This window comes from Protomyctophum parallelum (genome assembly GCF_964188405.1).
Source record: "Protomyctophum parallelum genome assembly, chromosome: 1".
NCBI classification, from domain to species: Eukaryota; Metazoa; Chordata; class Actinopteri; order Myctophiformes; family Myctophidae; genus Protomyctophum; species Protomyctophum parallelum.
In genome coordinates, this window is record NC_139697.1 from 73,604,115 (window position 1) to 73,631,614 (window position 27,500).

General features: G+C 41.9%; 1 protein-coding gene across 1 annotated transcript in view; it reads right to left on the reverse strand.

Annotated features, from left to right (window-relative positions):
* LOC310860265 (neurobeachin-like) overlaps nt 1-27,500 on the reverse strand; it is a gene marked incomplete at its 5' end in the record, with an annotated part of 223,075 nt that overhangs the window by 90,366 nt on the left and 105,209 nt on the right. Inside the window, 1 exon segment of the mRNA XM_083767079.1 lies at nt 13,824-13,992. Within this exon segment, the coding sequence (XP_083623205.1) occupies nt 13,824-13,992 (169 nt within the window).

Below are 27,500 nucleotides of genomic sequence, written 5' to 3' on the forward strand. Positions count from 1 at the left end.
GTGTCTCTATAATAATATAATAATAATCCGGTCTCTCCGTTCAGTGTGTCTCTATAATAATAATAATCCGGTCTCTCCGTTCAGTGTGTCTCTTTAATAATATAATAATAATCCGGTCTCTCCGTTCAGCGTGTCTCTATAATAATAATAATCCGGTCTCTCCGTTCAGTGTGTCTCTTTAATAATATAATAATAATCCGGTCTCTCCGTTCAGTGTGTCTCTATAATAATATAATAATAATCCGGTCTCTCCGTTCAGTGTGTCTCTATAATAATATAATAATAATCTGGTCTCTCCGTTCAGTGTGTCTCTATAATAATATAATAATAATCTGGTCTCTCCGTTCAGTGTGTCTCTATAATAATAATAATCTGGTCTCTCCGTTCAGCGTGTCTCTATAATAATAATAATAATAATCTGGTCTCTCCGTTCAGTGTGTCTCTATAATAATAATAATCTGGTCTCTCCGTTCAGTGTGTCTCTATAATAATATAATAATAATCTGGTCTCTCCGTTCAGTGTGTCTCTATAATAATAATAATCTGGTCTCTCCGTTCAGCGTGTCTCTATAATAATATAATAATAATCCGGTCTCTCCGTTCAGTGTGTCTCTATAATAATATAATAATAATCTGGTCTCTCCGTTCAGTGTGTCTCTATAATAATATAATAATAATCCGGTCTCTCCGTTCAGTGTGTCTCTATAATAATAATAATCCGGTCTCTCCGTTCAGTGTGTCTCTTTAATAATATAATAATAATCCGGTCTCTCCGTTCAGCGTGTCTCTATAATAATAATAATCCGGTCTCTCTGTTCAGCGTGTCTCTATAATAATATAATAATAATCTGGTCTCTCCGTTCAGCGTGTCTCTATAATAATATAATAATAATCTGGTCTCTCCGTTCAGTGTGTCTCTATAATAATATAATAATAATCTGGTCTCTCCGTTCAGCGTGTCTCTATAATAATATAATAATAATCTGGTCTCTCCGTTCAGTGTGTCTCTATAATAATATAATAATAATCTGGTCTCTCCGTTCAGTGTGTCTCTATAATAATATAATAATAATCTGGTCTCTCCGTTCAGTGTGTCTCTATAATAATAATAATCTGGTCTCTCCGTTCAGCGTGTCTCTATAATAATATAATAATAATCCGGTCTCTCCGTTCAGTGTGTCTCTTTAATAATATAATAATAATCCGGTCTCTCCGTTCAGTGTGTCTCTATAATAATATAATAATAATCTGGTCTCTCCGTTCAGTGTGTCTCTATAATAATAATAATCTGGTCTCTCCGTTCAGTGTGTCTCTATAATAATAATAATCTGGTCTCTCCGTTCAGTGTGTCTCTATAATAATATAATAATAATCTGGTCTCTCCGTTCAGCGTGTCTCTATAATAATATAATAATAATCTGGTCTCTCCGTTCAGTGTGTCTCTATAATAATATAATAATAATCTGGTCTCTCCGTTCAGTGTGTCTCTATAATAATATAATAATAATCTGGTCTCTCCGTTCAGTGTGTCTCTATAATAATATAATAATAATCTGGTCTCTCCGTTCAGTGTGTCTCTATAATAATATAATAATAATCTGGTCTCTCCGTTCAGTGTGTCTCTATAATAATAATAATCTGGTCTCTCCGTTCAGCGTGTCTCTATAATAATATAATAATAATCCGGTCTCTCCGTTCAGTGTGTCTCTATAATAATATAATAATAATCCGGTCTCTCCGTTCAGTGTGTCTCTATAATAATATAATAATAATCCGGTCTCTCCGTTCAGTGTGTCTCTATAATAATAATAATCTGGTCTCTCCGTTCAGTGTGTCTCTATAATAATAATAATCTGGTCTCTCCGTTCAGTGTGTCTCTATAATAATATAATAATAATCTGGTCTCTCCGTTCAGCGTGTCTCTATAATAATATAATAATAATCTGGTCTCTCCGTTCAGTGTGTCTCTATAATAATATAATAATAATCTGGTCTCTCCGTTCAGTGTGTCTCTATAATAATATAATAATAATCTGGTCTCTCCGTTCAGTGTGTCTCTATAATAATATAATAATAATCTGGTCTCTCCGTTCAGTGTGTCTCTATAATAATAATAATCTGGTCTCTCCGTTCAGCGTGTCTCTATAATAATATAATAATAATCCGGTCTCTCCGTTCAGTGTGTCTCTATAATAATATAATAATAATCCGGTCTCTCCGTTCAGTGTGTCTCTATAATAATATAATAATAATCTGGTCTCTCCGTTCAGTGTGTCTCTATAATAGTGCAGTTCCTTATGGTCAGCCAAATGAGTTTGTAGGCTTTAGACGGAGATTTTTAAAACTATATATTTTTGGAAACCTTATAGCCTAATGAATCAGAAAATGTTTGTTGCCATTTTTTTCGAGGTCGGTAAAGCGGCCATCTTGGAACTTTAAAAATGGCTACTTTCAAAAACGAATTTCTCAATATCTTGCCTACTAAATGACCTAAAATCAAGATTGCAGTGGTTAAATCTACATTTTTGGGGGCAAGGAATCCACTGGAGCCGACTACATTGTAAATGAGACATGTATGGGTGGGTATTTTGCATTTTTACATGATCAAATGGTATTATTCTGGTAATCTGGATATGTATATCTTCCAAACAATGGAATATTTCACAAACACTTTATCACATCTCTCAAAAGACAGGAGACAACTTGAATCAAGACAAAGGGACCTTTAATCAAGAACTTAACAAAAAAATCACACCTGTGTGAAGTGAGGGGCGCTCTTGTCATCGTACATCATCATGACGTAGTACACTATGACATCATCAGACACTATGACGTAAAATTCTCAATTCAGGACAAAGTTTGTGAACATACACTAAAAGCTGGACCTAGGAGGGGATAGTGCCCCTCAAAAATCCAACATATCCCATAATATCTGTACATTGAACGTTCAATGAACTCTAACAAACATGTCCAACATAATATCCATCAAAATATAATATAAATATAAAAAACATAACAAAATGTACAATCTCTCATTGTCTGTTGTTGTTGAAAAACACAGGCTGTTGAGTCTACATAAGCTAATCTCCATCATTTTCATTGTCATCACTGTCACTTGCATATGTGAGTCTTCCTCATTCTGGCAGTCAGAGCTACACTGACAGAGTTCTGTGCAGGGGAGCCCGACTGAATTGCACGAACATCTGTGTGAAGAGCAGTCTGCTTTACACTGACATCTGACCATCTCAATGATGGATTCTGGTGCAGGGAGGAGCTCAGTTGTGACTGGTTTCAGCTGGCCGTCCTTGTCCTTGTGGTAGCCGTTCTGTAATGGGTCAAGGAACACTTGCTGAGCGATGTCAGCCTGACCCCACACGCTGGCCTGGATATGGGCCCTTATAGGACATGCTGCTTGAGGGCACCAAGTGTGGGTGGAAGCTTCTCACTTTCTGCCATGTGTTTGCAGAAAAGATGCCACCTCAGTTCAGGGATATTGTCAATTTTGATCCCTTTCGGAGAGTATGCAGTGCAAACAAACGTCGCTAATCGAGAATGAAGATCCTCTGTCACTTTCCTAGTCTGTGAAAGCATTTGAAGAGCCTTAACGGCATGGTCATCTGCTTTTAGGTAGATGCTCAGCCAGGTAGCTTTGCCTATTCTAGAAAAGCGCCCTGTGTTGTCTGCTCCTGTAAATGCATGAAACGCTGGCAAAGCTTTTGCTCGATCTGCACCAAGAGCATTCCATATTGGCTTCACTTCCAAAATCCCAGATACCATGGAAACAGACGTATTTTGCAGCAGGATTTCATAATTTGCAACAACCAACACAAGTACATCTGTGTCCGGGGAGAAGAACATGAGCTGTGCACTGGAAAGGTTGCGACGTGAAGCCAGAACTGCATCTGTCCAATCCACTGTTGCTCTCAGTGTGACCTGCAGCAGAAGCGATGACAAGCTTGGGGGACTCTTGGCTGTATTCAATGGTCTTTGATGCCAGATACTCTGTCAGATCCGCTTTTGTTTGGTCATGTGAAAGTAAGCGGCTCATTGGAATGTTCTTGATGCTTGTGTCGTCCCTGATTTGATGATTTGATTGGATGGGATGGTGGTTGTCCAAAAGCTGACAAAGAAGCCACCAACAGTAGTCACAGTAAAAGATTTAAGTGTATGGTTCTACGGTAGACTGATGTCCCTAACCAGAGACTACGATGAGGTGATTCTGGTTTTTGATACCTACAAGGCTGATTCTTTGAAGCACATCACAAGAGAGAAAAGGAAAGGATCCAATTCAATATCAAATCAGGGACGACACAAGCATCAAGAACATTCCAATGAGCCGCTTACTTTCACATGACCAAACAAAAGCGGATCTGGCATCAAAGACCATTGAATACAGCCAAGAGTCCCCCAAGCTTGTCATCGCTTCTGCTGCAGGTCACACTGAGAGCAACAGTGGATTGTACTTTGAAGGCAACAACCACGAAGAAGCAGACACCAGCGTTTCATGCATTTACAGGAGCAGACAACACAGGGCGCTTTTCTAGAATAGGCAAAGCTACCTGGCTGAGCATCTACCTAAAAGCAGATGACCATGCCGTTAAGGCTCTTCAAATGCTTTCACAGACTAGGAAAGTGACAGAGGATCTTCATTCTCGATTAGCGACGTTTGTTTGCACTGCATACTCTCCGAAAGGGATCAACATCGACAATATCCCTGAACTGAGGTGGCATCTTTTCTGCAAACACATGGCAGAAAGTGAGAAGCTTCCACCCACACTTGGTGCCCTCAAGCAGCATGTCCTAAGGGCCCATATCCAGGCCAGCGTGTGGGGTCAGGCTGACATCGCTCAGCAAGTGTTCCTTGACCCACTACAGAACGGCTACCACAAGGACAAGGACGGCCAGCTGAAACCAGTCACAACTGAGCTCCTCCCTGCACCAGAATCCATCATTGAGATGGTCAGATGTCAGTGTAAAGCAGACTGCTCTTCACACAGATGTTCATGCAATTCAGTCGGGCTCCCCTGCACAGAACTCTGTCAGTGTAGCTCTGACTGCCAGAATGAGGAAGACTCACATATGCAAGTGACAGTGATGACAATGAAAATGATGGAGATTAGCTTATGTAGAATCAACAGCCTGTGTTTTTCAACAACAACAGACAATGAGAGATTGTACATTTTGTTATGTTTTTTATATTTATATTATATTTTGATGGATATTATGTTGGACATGTTTGTTAGAGTTCATTGAACGTTCAATGTACAGATATTATGGGATATGTTGGATTTTTGAGGGGCACTATCCCCTCCTAGGTCCAGCTTTTAGTGTATGTTCACAAACTTTGTCCTGAATTGAGAATTTTACGTCATAGTGTCTGATGATGTCATAGTGTACTACATCATGATGATGTACGATGACAAGAGCGCCCCTCACTTCACACAGGTGTGATTTTTTTGTTAAGTTCTTGATTAAAGGTCCCTTTGTCTTGATTCAAGTTGTCTCCTGTCTTTTGAGAGATGTGATAAAGTGTTTGTGAAATATTCCATTGTTTGGAAGATATATACATATCCAGATTACCAGAATAATACCATTTGATCATGTAAAAATGCAAAATACCCACCCATACATGTCTCATTTACAATGTAGTCGGCTCCATTGGATTCCTTGCCCCCAAAAATGTAGATTTAACCACTGCAATCTTGATTTTAGGTCATTTAGTAGGCGAGATATTGAGAAATTCGTTTTTGAAAGTAGCCATTTTTAAAGTTCCAAGATGGCCGCTTTACCGACCTCGAAAAAAATGGCAACAAACCTTTTCTGATTCGTTAGGCTATAAGGTTTCCAAAAATATATAGTTTTAAAAATCTCCGTCTAAAGCCTACAAAATTACATAAGGAACCGGACTAATAATAATCTGGTCTCTCCGTTCAGTGTGTCTCTATAATAATAATCTGGTCTCTCTGTTCAGCGTGTCTCTATAATAATATAATAATAATCTGGTCTCTCCGTTCAGTGTGTCTCTATAATAATATAATAATAATCTGGTCTCTCCGTTCAGCGTGTCTCTATAATAATATAATAATAATCTGGTCTCTCCGTTCAGTGTGTCTCTATAATAATAATCTGGTCTCTCCGTTCAGTGTGTCTCTATAATAATAATAATCTGGTCTCTCCGTTCAGTGTGTCTCTATAATAATAATAATCTGGTCTCTCCGTTCAGTGTGTCTCTATAATAATATAATAATAATCTGGTCTCTCCGTTCAGTGTGTCTCTATAATAATATAATAATAATCTGGTCTCTCCGTTCAGTGTGTCTCTATAATAATAATAATCTGGTCTCTCCGTTCAGTGTGTCTCTATAATAATATAATAATAATCTGGTCTCTCCGTTCAGCGTGTCTCTATAATAATAATAATCTGGTCTCTCCGTTCAGTGTGTCTCTATAATAATAATAATCCGGTCTCTCCGTTCAGTGTGTCTCTATAATAATAATAATCTGGTCTCTCCGTTCAGCGTGTCTCTATAATAATAATAATCCGGTCTCTCCGTTCAGTGTGTCTCTATAATAATAATAATCCGGTCTCTCCGTTCAGTGTGTCTCTATAATAATATAATAATAATCCGGTCTCTCCGTTCAGTGTGTCTCTATAATAATAATAATCCGGTCTCTCCGTTCAGTGTGTCTCTATAATAATAATAATCCGGTCTCTCCGTTCAGCGTGTCTCTATAATAATAATAATCCGGTCTCTCCGTTTAGTGTGTCTCTCCTAAAGCTTTGAAGGTCATTCTTGGACACCATCTTGAAAGTTATGCCTTTCCTGAAGTTATTTCTTCCAACAAAAATATTTGAATATTAAATAGCAAAAACAACATTCTTGGCTGTGGACCCCCGGAAATGCTTCGGCCATGTCTCGCGACCCCGCTCCGCCCCACCCCACCGCGCACCCCTCCCCACCACCAATACAAACTGACTGAATTAATAATCGAGAAAATATATCATAAATGAATAGAGAAACCAGATATAATCATTAAGGAAAGTTTATGCATGCACAAAACTGTAACTCTGTAAACTCTCCAGCCATTCAGTTGCAAAACTTTTTTTCACAGGTTGAGAACCCCTGATTTAGCATACTGTACCCAATCATAAATATCTTGTATCAGTTATTTGGGGTTTCAACCATATACTGACCTACAGTATCTACTATTGCATTCATTGCAAACGGACCATTAGGGGGCGAGCCCAACTCGGAAAACCTTATGCCCATACCTAACACCATGCCAAATATCCAAAACTTGTCACCAAGTGCACGATTTTCATAAATTCCCTCTCAGCTAAAACACGCCCGTCGTCCGCATGCACTTCCTCTTCCCAGCGACGACCATCGTGCTTCAGCGCTCCTGGCGCCCGCCGTTTTTTGGTTGGAACAGTGTGAGCATCACACTGTGTGTGAGTGATGTGGACATGATATCCACAGTGTGTGTAAGTGATGTGAACATGATATCCAGTGTGTAAGTGATGTGAACATGATATCCACAGTGTGTGTGAGTGATGTGAACATGATATCCACAGTGTGTGTAAGTGATGTGAACATGATATCCACAGTGTGTGTGAGTGATGTGAACATGATATCCAGTGTGTAAGTGATGTGAACATGATATCCACAGTGTGTGTGAGTGATGTGAACATGATATCCAGTGTGTAAGTGATGTGAACATGATATCCACAGTGTGTGTGAGTGATGTGAACATGATATCCAGTGTGTGTAAGTGATGTGAACATGATATCCACAGTGTGTGTAAGTGATGTGAACATGATATCCACAGTGTGTGAGTGATGTGAACATGATATCCAGTGTGTGAGTGATGTGAACATGATATCCACAGTGTGTGTAAGTGATGTGAACATGATATCCACAGTGTGTGTAAGTGATGTGAACATGATATCCACAGTGTGTGTAAGTGATGTGAACATGATATCCACAGTGTGTGTAAGTGATGTGAACATGATATCCACAGTGTGTGTAAGTGATGTGAACATGATATCCAGTGTGTAAGTGATGTGAACATGATATCCATAGTGTGTGTAAGTGATGTGAACATGATATCCAGTGTGTGTAAGTGATGTGAACATGATATTCAGTGTGTAAGTGATGTGAACATGATATCCACAGTGTGTGTAAGTGATGTGAACATGATATCCACAGTGTGTGTAAGTGATGTGAACATGATATCCACAGTGTGTGAGTGATGTGAACATGATATCCACAGTGTGTGTAAGTGATGTGAACATGATATCCACAGTGTGTGTAAGTGATGTGAACATGATATCCAGTGTGTGTACGCGATGTGAACATGATATCCAAAGCGCTCCTCAGCTCAAAAGGCGTTCGCTGTGGACACGGCCCCTAAGGCTAGAGTAGATTCAAGCTCGAGATTCCTTAATGCAGATAAACATTCAAAATGTTAATCAAAATTTATCCCAATGTTACGCTTGAACGGTGCACTCAGTAGAGCGCATGCCAGGAGGCATGCCCCGATAATAACTACTCAGTCAACGTTGTCAACGTTTATGAATGTAGATGATTGCTCTGCGATGATGAACAGAGTCCTTTACAGAGTGCAGACAGGGTAGGGGTAAAAGGTTTTGAGGATGTTGTTCTTCTCCTTTTTGCACTAGGTATGTTGGTGTGTGTGGTATTTTTTTTAAATTATTATTATTTAGGGACATCCACAATCATATTATACAACCATTTCTCAAATAGTATTTCTTTGTCCAGAGGGTGTGTGGTATTTAAATGTTGTACGAGTCAATTGTATTGGTATGCTGCAGTGCGGGTCCTTGGGGTCCAAGACAAATTTCTCCTTCGGGAGACAAAATAAAGAAACCTTGAACCTTGAACCTTGATACATTTATAAGAAATTACATGGATGTCATTGGCTAAATTGAATTAATATTCCATAATTGCGGTCCTTGGCCTGCTGTCAGCGTGCACCAAGAATATGACGTGTGACGTGCATGCATAGTAGTATGTGAGACTAGTCAGGGACATAAAAAATATAAAAATATTTTACGCCGGTATGTCCAAAACTTTCTTCTTATTATTATAACTTTAAAAACATTTTTAAAATAGTGAAAATATCCCAGCCAATAGCTCACAACAAGTCCTGATGCAATGCCTGGTAAGCTTGTGGATCTGCTATTTGCACTATACTTTTGTGCAACACGCTTTCACGATGAAGTGGGTAGTATATAGTAGGTCATACAAATGTAAAAAAGAAGAAAAAAAAAGTTTTATGCCTGACAAAAGTGAGATTGGAGCACCTCCTTTTCAAAAGAGACACGCACGCACACACACACACACACACACACACACACACACACACACACACACACACACACACACACACTGGGCAGAGATAAAATATTTCTCTACCATGTAAATATATCTCACTGATTACCATATGTATATGGCATGCACCCAAACGACCATGACAAGAAAACCCCATGAGGGAACCATGGCCTTCAGAAGGCCATTAATGCATACATGGCCGGGGTTAATTGCAGCTAATTATTATTATTATATATTTATTTACATGAGGACGGGGGTGGGGCAGTCTGTTCGGCAGGCAGGCATGCAGCCTGGCTGCTACAGCCAAGCACACAGCGAGCAGTGTTGCCAGATCTTGTGAGAGAAATAGGCAGCCAGGTCTATGAAAATCTATGGGGTCTATGGAGCGGCGGTGGCTCAGGGGTAGAGTGGCTGGATGGCAACCGCAAGGTTGCCAGTTCGAACCCGGGCTCCCCCAGAGTTAGTGTCGAAGTGTCCTTGAGCAAGACACTTAACCCCTAATTGCTCCTGATGTGCTGGTTGGTGCCTTGCATGGTTTCCGCCGCCATCAGTGTATGAATGTGTGTGTTTGAATGGGTGAATGTGATGCACAATCTATGTGACGCGCCTTGGATAAAGGCGCCATATACATTAATTGCACCATCTACAGTCATACAACAGGTAGTTCTGACGAAGCAATCTAATTTGTTTGAAATAGCTATCTACCCGTGCTTCAAATGAGCATGACAGCTGTGCTGATCAGACAGGGTCTCGTGATTTGCTTTGCGAGCTCCGCCTCGTTCCTGCACATCACTGGCGTGCCAATAATGGCTTGTGTAATATTTCAATCTACAAGCTCACAACACGTCCTTGACACAAAATATCTTCAGATGTTAGTCTGCGGACAAATACATATTAATCTGGGGGTCCTTATTGGCATGAAAACCTTTAAGAACCACGTGGTTAAACTAAATCAGGAAGCAAGCATAAGCAACTACACTTGGACACAATCCCCCAAAAAACCCAACCCGCAACTACCAATATTTACAAGCGACTTAAAAAAAAAAAAAGCCCATAGTCGCTTAAAATAAGCGGACCTGGCAACACTGACAGGCAGACAGCCGTTTCATTACTATTCCCCCCAACGCTCCCCTCTCACGTCGTGTCAGTCAAAGCGGTCTGTTGCCCGGGAAACGCAGGATGCACTGTGATAGGCACAGTGCAGGAGGAGAGTCTCTGGACAGACAGAGTAGCAGGGTTGATTAAAGTCAATGGCTTTTAAGCGCTTTAGAGTGGACCTGGGTTATTCTCAGCCCAGTCCAATTTCAAGGACCCCTATATTGATACGCGTCGAGGCCAGAGAGACCCCAATTTGATAGGATTTGTAATCTCTGGAGCCCCCAATCTATTGTGTAACATCCTCAGCGTTGATTTGACTCTGACAGTGTACAAAATCATGGCTCCCATTGTGTGTAGTCCTGTAATTGTCCTCCTGCAGACCTGTAATGGGCCATTTGGTATCTATAACTATCGATCATTTAGCCATTTGTACACTCTCAGAGTTACAGTATGGGCGTCATTGAAATTAAAGTTTTGAGAACCACTCTGCTAAATGGAACGGAGCCTTTTATTAGTATCATTGGTAATAATATAGTACATGAGAAGGAAATAAGGAAGAAGAGGTCCAATTTCTTTCCAATATGGCTGCTGTGCATAGCGTCTCGGCCAGGGGGAGATACTGCACATTGAGCTTCACACAGTGTTGGAAAAAAGTACTCAGTACTAGTACTAGTTTTTACCTAAGTAAAAGTATCAATACCGCAATATAGAACTACTCTGTTACAAGTAATAGTCCAGAATTCAAAAGTATGGGCATGGGGCGCCCGTTGGCCTAGTGGTCCAGGCGCATGCCACATATACAGTAGGCTCTGGCCTCGCGTGTTTGAGTCCCGTTCATGATGACCTTTACTGCATGTCTCTCCCCTTCTCTCTCTCCCTCTTTCCTGTCTATCTTCACTTGACACTATCAATGAAGGCACAAAAAAAAAAGTATGGGCATCAAAATGTATACTTAATGTACTAAAAGTAAAAGTACCCATAATGCAGAAAGTGCCATTTCAAGTTTTCAAATGTATAAACATATTTTTTAAATAGCCGATCTACAAGCTCACAATGTGTCGCGATGCGACACATTGTGAGCTTGTAGATCGGCTATTTTCAAATGGCCAAAATGTATAGGACTGAAGTGGTTAATGTATGTTTTGTCATAATAATCAAAATCTGCAAAGTAACTAGTAACTAAAGTTTTCAAATAAATGTAGTGAGGTAAAATATTATTTTCCTATGAGATGTAGTGGAGTAGAAGTAAAAGTATTGGCAATTGGAAACACTCAAGTAAAGTACAAATACCGGTACTTGAGTAAATGTACTTAGTTACTTTCCACCACTACTTGTCAGCCAGTAGGCGTCCAAGGGAGACCACCTCCTCCAACCACTGACTGACTGCAGCTGTTCCATGTTATTCATTATTCATTTATTATCATACTCTACCATGTTCATTGTTCATTTATGAACATACTAGTCTATACCATGTTATTCATTGTTCATTTATTATCATACTCTACCATGTTCATTGTTCATTTATGAACATACTAGTCTATACCATGTTATTCATTGTTCATTTATTATCATACTCTACCATGTTATTCATTGTTCATTTATGAACATACTCTACCGTACGAGATTGGTTAAAATAACCTTTTATTGATTGAAATAAGTTCCAGACTGCAGCATTAATGCACATTATCCATTTTAACGGACCAAGTAATACCTTTCTGTGACACCCACAGTGTGTGTGTGCGCGTGCCGTGTGCACGCGCGTGTGTGTAGCAGTAATAATAACCCCATTTAAAACTTTCTTGAGATAAGCAGAGATAATTCTATCTTTAAATCCTCCAGTTTATTATTGTATTTTTTCAATACACCATTTTCAAACTATACAGTCATATTAAAGAAACAATTTCCATTGCTCAATAACTCTAACCTGCTAATTAAAACCAATACAAATATCGTCTAGTTTTTTTAATGTACTTATCTCATTTTGGGAACACAAGTTTTCCAACTAAGCCAATCAACCGTCAACTTTATAACAGGGATGAAGTGTATGTGTTATTGGAACTAGAGCCCGACTGAATTTTGGGTCAGATTTTGGATCTTGGACAGTCTTGTCCACTGACTGACTACTTCACACCCATCCTCCGTGAACTCCACTGGCTCCCAGTCAAGTCCAGAATTGATTTCAAAATACTCACCATCACCTACAAAACCCTCAACAACCAGGCCCCCCACTACCTCTCTGAACTCATCAACCGCCATGTCCCCTCTCACTCCCTCAGGTCAAGCATTGCCAACCAACTGGAACCCCACAAATCCAACAAACGAACTTGGGGAGACAGGGCCTTTGCAGTGGCCGCCCCTTCTCTTTGGAACTCACTCCCAACTCACATCAGAGCTGCCCCCACCTTCGAAAAGTTCAAAAGCACACTCAAAACCCACCTTTTCAAACCGGCTTTCCCTACATAAGCCGACCTCACAGACACTCAAGTGTTAAGAGGTTTGGTGTAGGAGCAAATCAAGTTCTAAGTATTGCAGGTTTAAGTGGTTAAATGTCTGAAATGAACAAAAAATATGAATTTACACTACACTGATGCAATGAAGCTATCTATGTTTAACCTGCAACACAAATGGATGGTTCTTAAACGGTCCTTGGCTTGAAAAACATTCAAGACCCCTGCATTATGGGGCCATTGATCCTAGTTTGGTGCAATCTACACTATCAAATTCTCCCTGTTCATTTAACTCTGAGAGTCTACGGATGGGTTCCACTCGTACACTCTCAGAGTTACAGATCCTGTCAGTTCCCAGTACTGGCACTATCGATCATTTAGCTGGAGACCCCCTCAAGGACATGTGTGTGTGTTTGTGTGTATGTACTGTATGGTCACGTACCAAGGCCTTTGGGGGTGATGGGTTCCATTCATACACTCTGACTACACTCTGGGCTACACTAGGCGCGGAATTGGCTGCGGGAGTCCGCAACGGTACGCTGCCACTCAATGGAACGAGGCTACACCGAGTGCGAGTGCGGTGTGCAGGTTGTACGTACGCTCTACACATGGTTTTTTTTCCCCATGAAAGTGCTCTATTTTTCCGCGTGTACGCTGGGGTTACGCAGCCCTTCGCCTCACCTTCAGAGGAGACAAAAGACATAAAATACGGAACTCCCTGCTGGAAGCACAAATTGTCGATGGAGCCAACGAGCTGCTTCCGTTCCGCTCCGCCCGCGGTACGGTGCCGTTCCGTCCTCAGTTTATTCCCCCATCAGAGTGCATTGACAAATGCATGCTATATGTGTGTGCGTACGGTCACGTACTGAGTGAGTGTGTGTGTGTGTGTGTGTGTGTGTGGTGTGTGTGTGCGGTCACGTACCCAGGCCTTTGGGGGTGATGCCGCTCCCCTCCAGGGGGTTGTGGGCCCAGTAGTAGTACTTGAGCGTGTGCATGAGCTGCAGCACGGTGCCCACGCGCCGGATGGTGGTGTAGATGGTTGCCGTGCCGATGAACTCTGACGACAGGTAGGTGTAGAGAGACAGCTGGACCTGGAGGAACATACACACACACACACACACACACACACACACACACACAGTGTTAGGCAGTGTTCATTTCCTCGACTAAAACGTGGACGAAAGATGTTCGTTGACTGCCTTTTTCACTGATGAAAACTAAACAAAAACTAGAGATATGACAAATAAATACTACTGTATATGTAATTGTTTCTTCGTCTTGCTCTCACCCTATATACCTCTATCCTCTCTCATCTCACAGAATACTACAAAATGATGGAGTATGCACAAAAGAAATATCCCATACCCTATGCATACTCCCAAACTATGAATCATCATATGTCCAAAACGGTACATTTTCAGAATTCTAATTAAAAACTAGCAGATCTACAAGCTCTACAAGGTCACGACACTTTGCACTGCAAACTGCTATTATATGGTGCACAACATCACTGGCACACAATCTGGTTCCACCTCGGATCAATGGAACTTAGCGTATTATACTTTTATTTTATTGGTACCACTTTATATAATTAATGTTGTATTATCATTAAAGACACTGTAAATAGTAGGTACCATATATAAAGAAGGGCATTTCCTCTCAAAGTGTTTTGTCAAATATCTGGGGCCCAGCCTGCACATGGCCACAGGTTGAGAGGGAGACGGACCATATAACGACATGGTGCTAGAGACACCTGACTGTGGCAGAACAACAACAAATCTCATGTTTGGGGGGGAGGGGGTGGGGGGGGCAAAAGACTGTTTGTTTCATTGACGACAGCAGCCCCCCCCCCCCCCCCCTCAGGAAGGAGCTGATGTTCTGCCAGCTGCATGTGTTTTTCTCCCCCCCATTGTAACAGCGCCTGGAGCAGCCCAGTCTCATCTGAGCAGCTCCGCTCCCAGAGCTGACATTTAGAAAGGCTGGCTCCCTCTCTCTGCTCGCTCTGTCCAGCTTCATCTGGCTATAGTATCACTGCTGTTCCCTCTCTCTGCTCGCTCTGTCCAGCTTCATCTGGCTATAGTATCACTGCTGTTCCCTCTCTCTGCTCGCTCTGTCCAGCTTCATCTGGCTATAGTATCACTGCTGTTCCCGCTCTCTGCTCGCTCTGTCCAGCTTCATCTGGCTATAGTATCACTGCTGTTCCCTCTCTCTGCTAGCTCTGTCCAGCTTCATCTGGCTATAGTATCACTGCTGTTCCCTCTCTCTGCTCGCTCTCAGTCCAGCTTCATCTGGCTATAGTATCACTGCTGTTCCCTCTCTCTGCTCGCTCTCAGTCCAGCTTCATCTGGCTATAGTATCACTGCTGTTCCCTCTCTCTGCTCGCTCTCAGTCCAGCTTCATCTGGCTATAGTATCACTGCTGTTCCCTCTCTCTGCTCGCTCTCAGTCCAGCTTCATCTGGCTATAGTATCACTGCTGTTCCCTCTCTCTGCTCGCTCTCAGTCCAGCTTCATCTGGCTATAGTATCACTGCTGTTCCCTCTCTCTGCTCGCTCTCAGTCCAGCTTCATCTGGCTATAGTATCACTGCTGTTCCCTCTCTCTGCTCGCTCTCAGTCCAGCTTCATCTGGCTAATATCGCTTTGGCCAGAGCGTGGGTGAGCCATCTAGCTTTCTATAATATCTATGCTCGTAAACCCCACTGAGCTCATGACACAGGCCTTGGCTCCGCCCACTGAGCTCATGACACAGGCCTTGGCTCCGCCCACTGAGCTCATGACACAGGCCTTGGCTCCGCCCACTGAGCTCATGACACAGGCCTTGGCTCCGCCCACTGAGCTCATGACACAGGCCTTGGCTCCGCCCACTGAGCTCATGACACAGGCCTTGGCTCCGCCCACTGAGCTCATGACACAGGCCTTGGCTCCGCCCACTGAGCTCATGACACAGGCCTTGGCTCCGCCCACTGAGCTCATGACACAGGCCTTGGCTCCGAGCACGCGCCGCCTCAGACGAGGTGGCTGGATTTCAACAGATGGAATTAGTGGGGTGGCCGCGGTGCCGTCTGGCCACAGTGCGTCACAATGGGTCCTCCTCGCTGAGGGCAGTCGAGTGCTAGGTCTGGGCAATATGTTCCATATTATCATCCATATTGTGATATGAGATCTGGTATTGGATATTGGAATAACGATAATATTTCACAGATAGAGGTGTCTTCATCTAGAGTGACAGTATACTGTATAAGCCAAATAGTGCTATATAACTATATACAAATATAACTATATAACAAGAACAAATAGTGCTCACTGACATCAGTGATATTTACTGCTGTACATCCACTTGAGTACTATTTTCGAGAAACTCTTTCCTCTCCTTGAATCGTGCAAGACAGTTATACTACAGTAACTACAGCTATAAAATAACAGCCATTTAGCCAAAGCTCATTAAATAACTACATTGATGATACATTATGCACCACCCATACCCATAGCCTACACTACAGTATAGGTGCTAAGCAGCACCGGCTACTACATCATATCAATATAGTCAGGCAGAAATCTCTTATCTCCATAATTTAACTTTTTGTGTATTTTAATGCCAACATACTACACTACTAAAGCTATATATATTATTGTCTCCACCAGCCGAAGGCATGGGGGAGAGTATGTTTTGCACTCCGTCCGTCCGTGTGTCCGTGTGTCCGTGTGTCCGTCCGTCCGTCCGTCCGTGAGCAGCTAATCTCGGCCACCGTTAACCCGGTCGATGCCAAATTTTGCACACACACTCCCTGGATGCCAACCATGAACCTCTGCCCCAAACTTTCCAGAACAGCCTGTTATAGCGCCACCAGGAGGCCGCTTTGTGCAAAACAAGTTTTTGCACAGTACACCTACAGATTTTGTCCAAACATCACGCAAATTGGTACACAGTCTCTCTAGAGCCATTCAACCAAACCGGTCTTTCACATTTCTCAGACTCCATCCTGATTGGTTAAGATTGGCTTCCAAAATTCACAGGAGTGCTCAGTTTCAAACAAAATGCTGCAAATCATGAACACATCGCGTGATTTCCGTGAAATTGTGCACCCACATTCCCACTAGGCCGAGGACGAAATGCCACATGAACAATTTCAACTCAGCCTCAAGGTGGCGCTATAACTGGCCCAAAAGTGTTTTTACTTTTTACCTCTAACTGCACGGATCTGTGGATAACTTTGTATGCCAACTCCCTAGAGGCCAAGGAAAAACCTTTGCCTGGAATTTTTCACATCTGCTCTTTATAGCGCCACCAGGAGGCCGACATATGTAAAACACATTTTCTATTATTACTCCTTCACATTTTATCCAAATTTCACGCAAATCGGTACACATGATCTCCATAGTCATGTGATCAAGACAGGTTTGTTTGATTTCTCATATTCCATCCTGATTGGCCACGATTGGCTCCTACAGTTTCCAGGAGTAGCAAATGGCCGATTGCGATGAAACTGTGCACGCATATTCCCACTAGGCTGAGGAAGAATCCTGGTGGAGACCTGTGCCGATTGGCACTTTATCTAGTTATTTATTTTTTTATCCTGAAAAAGAGTTTGGTTTCCACCCGACAGAGATATATCAGAGTGCCTCAACAAACAAAAGAAAACAAACACGTAGTCAATTCCACACAATAACTGAGAAAACATCAAACCTAACCAAAAATCTATGAATAATTAAAAAGAAATCCCCATAAAGATTTAATTAAAGATTAAGTCGTAGCTACGGTAGAGATTGGATTTTATTTTTACTGGAACGGTTGTTTTGAAAAGTTTGTTTTTCTCCTGTTTTGCGACCCAGAGACTATAATAACTGCTGCTGCCTGGCATCCAATCACAGCACATGTTCTATGACTATTAACTGCTGCTGCCCGGCAGCCAATCACAGGTTCAGAGGTGAAGAAGCACGGAGAGGCAGGAGAAGCTGAAAGTAATGGAGGTAAGAGCTGACAGGCTGCCCTGTCTGGAGAGAGAAATGGTCGAGGATGCTATAATTATAGAATCATGTTCACAAAGAAGAGATCGAAAGAGAGAGAGAAAGAGAGAGACCGGAGAGAAATGGTCAAGTATGCTATAGCATCATGTTCACAGATAGATAGAAAGGGAAAGAGAGACTGAAATATAGTCAAACATTCTAGCATCAAGTTTACAGAGAGATAGAGAGAATGTGGAACGAGAGAAAGAATGAGACAGACACACACAAGCGCACACGCTCGCTCGCTCGCACGCGCACACACACACACACACACACACACACACACACACACACACACACACACACACACACACACACACACACACACACACACACACACACACACTTATTTTTTCTATCAGAATGTCACTTTTAATTCTGGTTTCCTGCCCTATAGGCTCCCTCCGTTCTGTTCCTTCCCTGCTAGCCATGTACTGTGAATGTTCTGTAAAGGTCACTGACTCTGGGAGGTCATATCCCTGCGGTTTTCATCTTCCTGTTTGCTTCAGCTTATCCCTCCAGGTCAGACTGTTGAAGTTGTCCTATCATATCAAGCAAAAAAAAACATCCTTTTCTCTCTCTATCTGATGCCTCCCAACATCTCTCCTTCAGTCATTAACTTTGATAGGTTTCCCTATTGTTGAAGAATGTTTATTACATATTACAACAGAATAGAGACGCCAGGGTTCAAGTGGTTAAAGACGTTATTTTGTCTAAAAGTACTACCGTAGTGTTACTTTTTACTAATTAAAGGGCAAATAACATGCATTTTAAAACTGCTTTTAATATTTAATAATCATATTGTCTATGTCCCTCAAAGTTATTTCTAATGGTTTGAGCCTCAATCACCACTCTGATATAACCAGGCCTTGTCAATTCTTTCTTGACTTTGAAAGCAGTTTTAGCTGCAGTACCACACTGTCCTGAGGTGGAGAGGGTGCTGATATGCAGATTATTTAATATTTGAGTCATTATAATACTCATGCTAGATAAAACCAGGCTTGTTTCCATTCCATGCCAGCTTGGAAAATCAACAATGGTGGACATTGTAAACAAAGTGGAAATGCAAATTTGCAACTGAAGACTGAAGAAAAGGAGGAATTATACAAAGAAGGGTGACATTGATGACATCACGATGAGGCCAAAATCAGTCGAGCTGTTTCTGAGAGCAATTTCCATTAAAACACCCATATGACATGAAGGCCTGATTGTTCAAAATTGGTTATTTGTGGGGATAGAAAACACACATGGGAGCCCCAAAAACACAAAAGAAATTGAAAAAGTTGAATTTTATGTTATAGGTCCTTTAAAAAAACCAATAAAAGTTGCAGATCATACAAGCCCCTAAGGCGATGCTATGCGCCGCGTTTCCAGCTTGTGGATCTGCTACTTTTGTGTGATGCTGTAGTACAGGGGTACCCAACTGGCGGACCGCGGTCCGCGACCGGACCGCGGACCACCTCTTTGCGGACCACCAAAAAAAAAAGAAAAACCTTTTTTTTTTTTTTTTTGTTAATAATATAAATAACATCAGATGGTACATTTCTCATGTGAAATTGCTGCAAAGGCCCCCAAAATGTCCCCCAAGGGCCCCCAAAATTCTGGCGCGTGCTATGCGCGCGCGCAGTGTGGCCTGCCAGGGCGTATAACTCCCGGCCTGATTTGGAGTTCCACTCCGGGCCTGCACTCTGCACCCCATTATTGGTTGGGTGGAAGGCGATATGATTTGTATAAGCTTGGCTTGACCATACTAAACGGGCATAGAGCCCCGCTCTCCGATGGACGCCGCGCATGGGACCGGACCTCGGTCTTATTCAAAAAATTATTTGTGGACCTTCATCATTTCTAGTTGAGGACCCCTGCTGTAGTATGTTCAAGTTAGTTTTTAAACACAAAAAGTTTGAATATGGATTTTGCCCAAATACTGTTATTTCTATAGCCTACCTTGACTCACCCTTAATCACACACACACACACACACACACACACACACACACACACACACACACACACACACACACACACACACACACACACACACACACACACACACACACACAAATAAGCATTTCTTTGGTGTTAAGCCTCCATTTATTTAGATGAAAGACTTTGGTCACACCAGTTATTAAAGTTTATGTGTTGAAAAAAATTGCTGTTGAACACAGAGGCTGTTGTCATGGTGTGTTGTGAAGCGGACACATCAGAGACTTTACCTCCTTCAACGGAAAGTACATTATTCTTTTGTCACGCACCTCCATATTCCTCCATTTTTGTCTGAGATTTCCTTCTATCTGTTGGTTTCACAGCCTCATTGTAAAAATGCATGCATGCATTGTTAAAAATCAGGGTTGGGTTTGCTGGGGAGGATGGGGGAGAAAAATGCATGCCTCGGCTTCTGATATCAGTTGTCGGGCAGAAGTCTCTTACTGCATGTATCTCCATATTTCAACTTTTTGTGTTTTTTCCCGTAAATGAACGCCCTACTTGATCACACTACATTGTCACACAAAAGTAGCAGCAGTAGCAGATCTACAAGCTCGAAAAGTGGCGACAAGTGATGCATTTTGAGGTTGTAGATCTGCTATTTTCGAATTTGAATCATGAAAAGTAACAGTTTTGGACATACAGCTCCCTCCTTACTGGCCTACCAGCATGCATGCGCACTTAAGCATCTCCAAATGATCCAAAATGCCGCAGCTCACTTGGTATTCAACCAGCCAAAATTCTCACATGTCTCCCCCCTTCTTCGCACCCTCAATTGGCTCACGTCTACTACTAGTACTGTTCTGACCTTCAAAACAACCAAAGGTATGGCACCCCCATATCTCGCAAGTCTGATTGGACCCTACAAACCCTCCCACACGCTCAGATCAGCCAACGCAGGGAAGCTGGAAGTACCTTCACTAAACACGCTCCACACGCCCCAAACTCTTCTCTCTTCTGGCTCTAAAACTGTACTTCCTATTGCAATTAGAACTGCAGACTCACTCCCAATCTTCCGCCGTCTGAAAACTCACCTCTTCAAACTCCATCTTAGCACGTAGCACTTGCCCTAGCCTCAGCGACCTTACACGCAAAAGCTAAACTTAGTAACTTACTGTAGATAGCATTTTATGTAGACATAGCACTCTATAGTAGGGTTTAATGCCGGGATCCCGGGATTACGGGCCTCCCGGGTATAGGGCACGCAAATTCCCGACCGAAAATTTCTTCGGGACCCGTCATCCCGTAGGTGTTGTTTTTTCTTGTTAGAAATTACACTAAAGGAGTTTTCACACAGTGCACGTTCTTTCCCCAGCTGATCTATGAGTGCTCAAATGTCCAATCTGAACCCTCCCATCATTTTCAAACATGTTTGATGTTTATATGGAATTATGGATCACACTCAAGGGCTGCAACGGGAACGGGAGAGGAGAACGTATAATTTCCTGTCTGCGCTGGACAAGCACCGAGTCACTCTCTCCAGAACTGTGTTGGACATCTTCAGGCACGCTCCCAAAGCTGCTATAGCCTGGCTAATAAGCCAGACCGAATCAGCCGTTGGCAAAAACTAAAGATTGACAAAGCTGCTGCACTTGTCAATCATTTAGCCTAATCAGTCTCTGTGAGAACTGAGAAGTGTGTTTTACCCAGAGTATTAAAAGGAGGGTTTTACTGACGGAGCGAGGAGTTTCCTTTCCCTGTGATGGACATTGTCACTTCTAAACCCCTTTTGGCTTTTGCCTGCATGTGTGCGTCACTCAGCAGTCAGCAATAACGTGAAACGGAACACAAACAAAGATGAGTATAGGCTACAATTTGTTTTATATAGTAACCACCAGCACGCAGCCCCTCTCTCTCTCTCTCTCTCTCTCTCTCTCTCTCTCTCTCTAATAATCACTAATCATCAGTGTGCTGTGCTGCGTACTGGCCGTGCTGGCTATTTTAACACCTAATCGGACTTTTCATAAAGTACAAAGCGGGATGATCAAATTCTCTGCAGTGGAGAAGGGGACCCAGCACCACTGCTCAAAGGGTGAAAGTGTCACCGTCACGTTTTCTGAATAGCGTAGTAGGCCTATAACATTATTTTATTGCAGGCTATATGTTCATATTTCGTTCAAATAAAACGTTTTCAACCAAAAAATATCAATTCTATTGAACATATGAAGTATCTATACATATAAATGCATTTTGGTGGGAACTTTTTTTTTCTTCTCTTTTGTTTTTTTTCTGACGGGAATTCCCGCGGGAGCCCGGGAAAAGGTCCGCAAATTCCCGGGAATTAAAATGAGCCAAATCCGGGAAAATATTAAACCCTACTCTATAGTGCAGCGGTGCCCAAAAGGTAGATCACGATCTACCAGTAGATCACAAAGGCTTTGCAGGTAGACCACATGACATGCCCCTAAAAAAATATATAATTTTAATATAAAAAACGATTTTTGCATCTGCCGCTTGAGATGACCTGAGATGACTTGAGGTGACTTGAGGTGACTTGATTGATTGACATCAAAAAGGGCCTGTCAGCAATGCAATACTTTGTTTTCAAATTGTTGCATACAATCAGTAGCATTACAAAGTCAAATACCAAAAAGATAAACCCTACCATTTACATTTTCCCCCTCTATTTCCCATTCCATGTGCGTTTGTCTTATAAGTAGCCTATAAAAGCCCCCTCAAGTACATTGTTTAACTATTTTCAGCAATGGGATGATAGTTCTTTTGGGTGGGTATATCTTGTTGAGCTGGTCGTTTTGAAAGTAGCTCTCAAGTCAAAAAAGTGTGGGCACCTCTGCTATAGTGTATACGTATAGTTTCATAGATATTCCACTGTTAGGTTCTTAGCTTACATAATGATCCATGAGGACTATTGTGATGTATTTGATTTATTACCATGTTTTTGTTCTTGTTTACTGTTAATTGCTCTGGTTTAAGAGCATCTGCCAAATGCCTAAATTGTACATGTATGAGGTTTCCACCCGATGCTTCTGGTTAGGCTGAATTAAATAAATACATGCATTTCCTTTTGGGGAATGTGGGTATTTATTTCTTATTTTATTCTTTCTCATTTATTTTTACCTTGTTACTGTTGGGAATGTTTAAGATCATTTTATTCCACTTTAGCTCATTGGAGTTGTTTTTGTTTGTTTGTCCTTGTGTGTTACTGTGTTTATCTATTTCAAGCTGATAATTGCCCCTGGAGGGATTAATAAAGTTGTTTGAAGTTAACAAATGAATCAAGGACTGGTGCTGATCTTGTTCCACACCCTGCAGAAGACTCACAATTACTGAGCCATCAACATACTTAGTTTTATACTTAGGTAAAATTGGCTAAACATCAAGTAAAAAAAGAACAACATTCAGAGAAGGAAAAAAAAGATGAACATCTTGTAAAGATCTATGAATAATTGCCCATTCAGCAAAAATGGATGAATGTTCCATTAGTCGAACATGGACTAACACTGGCCAAAATAGCTGATCTACAAGTACACACACAATACGATCAGCTATTTCCACTATTTAATGTACAACAAAATATATACTGTTGGGTTTAAGTGCTAAAGTACACTTGTATATAGTCTGGGCCGGGTGGAAACCCAAACTGTTACTTCAGGAATCATATTGCTCAAACTGCTCAACCGCAAGCGCAAAACACGTCGCTTCGCTTATTGTTTCTAAAGTGTAGTTGTTGCTGATTTGGACTATCTTCCTAATGTTGTTTAAACCAGTGGCTCCGAAACAATTTCATGTCAAGGACCCCCGCATTAATTTGTCTGTGGACTCCCCATCTTAAAATATGTTGTGCCAGGGACCCCCGTCCAAGATTTTAGTTGTTAAAATGTTTCAAAAGAGTATTTCTATAAAGGGAAAATATTAGACCTACAAGCAACACGTCGCAATGCGAACTCAAATAGTATATAGTTTCATGTATTCTTGTGCTCATGTGGCCTTGTTGTTCTTTTGGGCTTGTTTTAATAGATGTGGTTGCTTTATTCCTCTCGCAAAATCTGGCAACACTGCATATCGTCTTTGTAGGGGGAAAACCTCATATGTCCAAAACTGTTACTTTTCATGATTTCAATTAAAAAGCAGATCGGCAAGCTCACAATGCACCACAAGCTTACGGATCGGCTACTTTTGATGTGTTTGTGTGGCGCTGTATGATCTAGTAGGACTTTATTTTACGACGACGACGAGTTATGGGAGGTTTCTGCCCGACAGAGATTTCTAAACCTAGAAAGCTCATCATTAAAATCAAAGTTGTCAAACCTCCAGTAGAAATTGGTTATAAGCCTTCGGGCCAATTCGGTACCAGGCTTCTTTGTAACACTCTCCTTTGTTCTGCATCCAAAACCCTGGAACTGATTTCATTCCAAACCATCCATGTTAAACACCCATTATCCAGATCACCCTCCTGCTCTACTTTCAGGCCTGATCGTAGCTACCAACTCCTCCTTTATGTGCCTTATTATCTCCCTCATAACGAGCCCTGTTCTTCTGATTAATGGGCATGTTTAAGTGATTTGATAATCCAGGGCTTATTATTGTATTGTAACGAGTGAGCATTTCAGGTGTAGCAGTAGATCTGCCCGAAGGAGATTGCATGACCGTATTAATTCCATGGGGAAGAATCCAACATTATGTGATTTTGTTATTGCTATTTTTGTTTTTTTCATGTCATTTGAAAGCAGAAACTCATAACAAAAGAGATATTGAGAGAGAATGAGATATTGGTTAATTAGACTGAGTGAATAGTTTTGGAACTATATTTATAGCTTATAGAACTGAAGTGAAATAAAAAACCTTAACCAGAGAAATCACCACTTGAATGGCTCACATTCAGAGATAGAACTATTATATGTGCTCTCTACTAATCTAGCTATCCCATCATGCATAGCAGGATCTTGTGAAGCGTATTGCAAAAATTGGTATTGGCATATTGGTAAAATTAATATCAAATATCTAAATACTGAATCAAGCAACTTAAAAACTGTCTAGGTTCACAGAAGCCAGAGTAGTAGTTAAAATCACCCTAAAAATGTTTGAAAGTGAAATATCCCTTTAACTAGTGGCAATTGGCAACACAACCATTTTAGTGCCTATAACCCCATCATAAGAGTGACCTTTTTACTTCCACAGAATCACACATACTTAATCATGTTTTCAGTATCGAGTCCCATGGTTCTCCATTTACAGTAGCATGTTGCAGAAACATCTCTGCCTCTGCGCTGCCTCAGAATCCTGCCAAACCCATCACGAGAGTGACCTTCTACTTCCTTAGTTTTACACATCGTGTTTGTTTCCAATATCCAGTCCCATGGTTTTCCATTTAGAATGTTGCAATCTGGGCTGCCTTTCGAACATATTCTCGTGTTGTTTCCATGTGGAGAGATACATTGCAGGATAATGGCAGCGTGTTCCTCCCTTGTTGTTTGTTCACCACAGCATTGATGTTTACTCGGCTCACTCTGATCTCACACTTGTAAGTAACTCGGGATATAAGAGCGTCTGCTAAAATGCCTAAAATTGTACATTGCATAAAAATGCAAATATATATACACACACACACACACACACACACACACACACACACACACACACACGCAGACACACACACACACACACACACACACACACACACACACACACACACACACACACACACACACACACACACACGCACACACACACACACACACACACACACACACACCTTTATTTATTTATCATTTTAAAAACAAATCATCCACTTCCCTTTATCTTTACACCTGTAAACTTGTGATGCGACAAGAAACGCTGATCCTGATTATTGTGCTTGTAATCAAGCTTCCGCAGATGTCTCTAGCTACGTAGCTCTCCCATCAGAAGAAAGAAAGTTTACATCCTCGCGTTCGACTTTTAGTACCGTACCGTAGTACCTTGTCTCCAGTACGATGAACGTAGGAGTAACATTGAGCCATTAGGGTGTTTATACGTAGCGTTAGTCCGATGTCCCAATAAACCAACATTACTAACCCTACCCCTAACCCTAACCACATGGGGAAGCCACGGCAGAGTCTTAACCGGACATGTATGTCGGACTATTGGTACGTCGGACTAACGTATGCCCCCCAGCCATTACGTGGCTCATTCGAGTTTGGCGTGGGAACGAAGCGAATGCTGGACGTTTTAGGTTTCACATGAACCAGTCCCTTAAGTTGACAAAGAATCCTCTCCACATACTGGTGTGGAGAGGAATCATTTTTGCCTGTCTCGCCTTTGTTCACTCCCACCACTCCCACACAGCTTTTCAAATCTCTTGCCGCAATTCTCCATGCCTTTCTCAATCTTTTTTTTAATCCCCAATTTAGTTATTACGGTATTACAGTATATGGCAATCGATTCGTCCCCATGCACACATTACTGTGTGTTGTCACTGCTTGTCACCTGCCAGTGAGGAGCCCCCACCGAGAGGACGTGGAGCCCTCGCCCGATCCTCACGGCCAACACTGCCCCAGTACCAGTTGCCACCCCCAGCCCGTAGGAGTATGTGGCTTCCCACCCTCGAACACGCAGTGAATTCGAACCACCAGACTCGGATCCGTGGAGGTGGACAGCTACTGTCTGTACCACTGCGCCACCCGAGCGCTTCCACCTGCACATTCTTTGAGGTCCAACTTCAATCCATTATTAGATATATTTTAAGCATCTTAATCCAATGCATTCGTCACAACCGCTAACAACTGATAACGACAGCAGGCAATACAATTGGGGTCCAACTGTTTAATATTGACGAGGATTCAAGAAAAAGCATTCGGCACGGTATGAGACTCGGCACCTCACCTCGCTAGCTAGCAGGAGAGACAAAGATAAGCAGAAAATCTGTTTAATTCGTGAGCCCATTGAAACAGCGGATAATAGGGCTGCCGTCGCCAGACATCTCTAACTGTGAATGCACAACACAGGATAATAATGTGTGTACGCCAACACATTCTCAACAGACTGTCAAAGTGACACGTACGAATGCTAAACCCCTACCAAGGTCTCTAATAAGTCTCACCAAATCTCTCTGGTTATAAGAACATCCTAAATGCTAAATGTGTCACCATGTAAATGTCTTTTAATTGCACTGTGTCTTCCGTTCAGCATCCTGTTTCATGTCATTAGCATTCCGTTACATCCCTCCATCCGCTAGTTGTTATTTATAGCTTAGCACACATGCAAAAGAGAATATGCACGCGCGCTCACACACACACACACACACACACACACACACACACACACACACACACACACACACACACACACACACACACACACACACACACACACACACACACACACACACACACACACACACACACACACACACACGCACGCACGCACTGCAGAGACTCACACAGCTTGATAACACGCACACAGGCTCTCGGATCACGACGGACAAAGAGAGACACCCGGTGGAAAAACACTCGTGCAGAGTGACACACATGCACACATACACCCACACACAGTAGTAAATGTGTCATTATAATGTACAGTATACTGTATGGAACATGCAAACTACTGTATTCTTATTGTTACAAATGTCCCCCCACCCACCCCACACACACAGGCAGTGTGTATCCAGATTGTAAA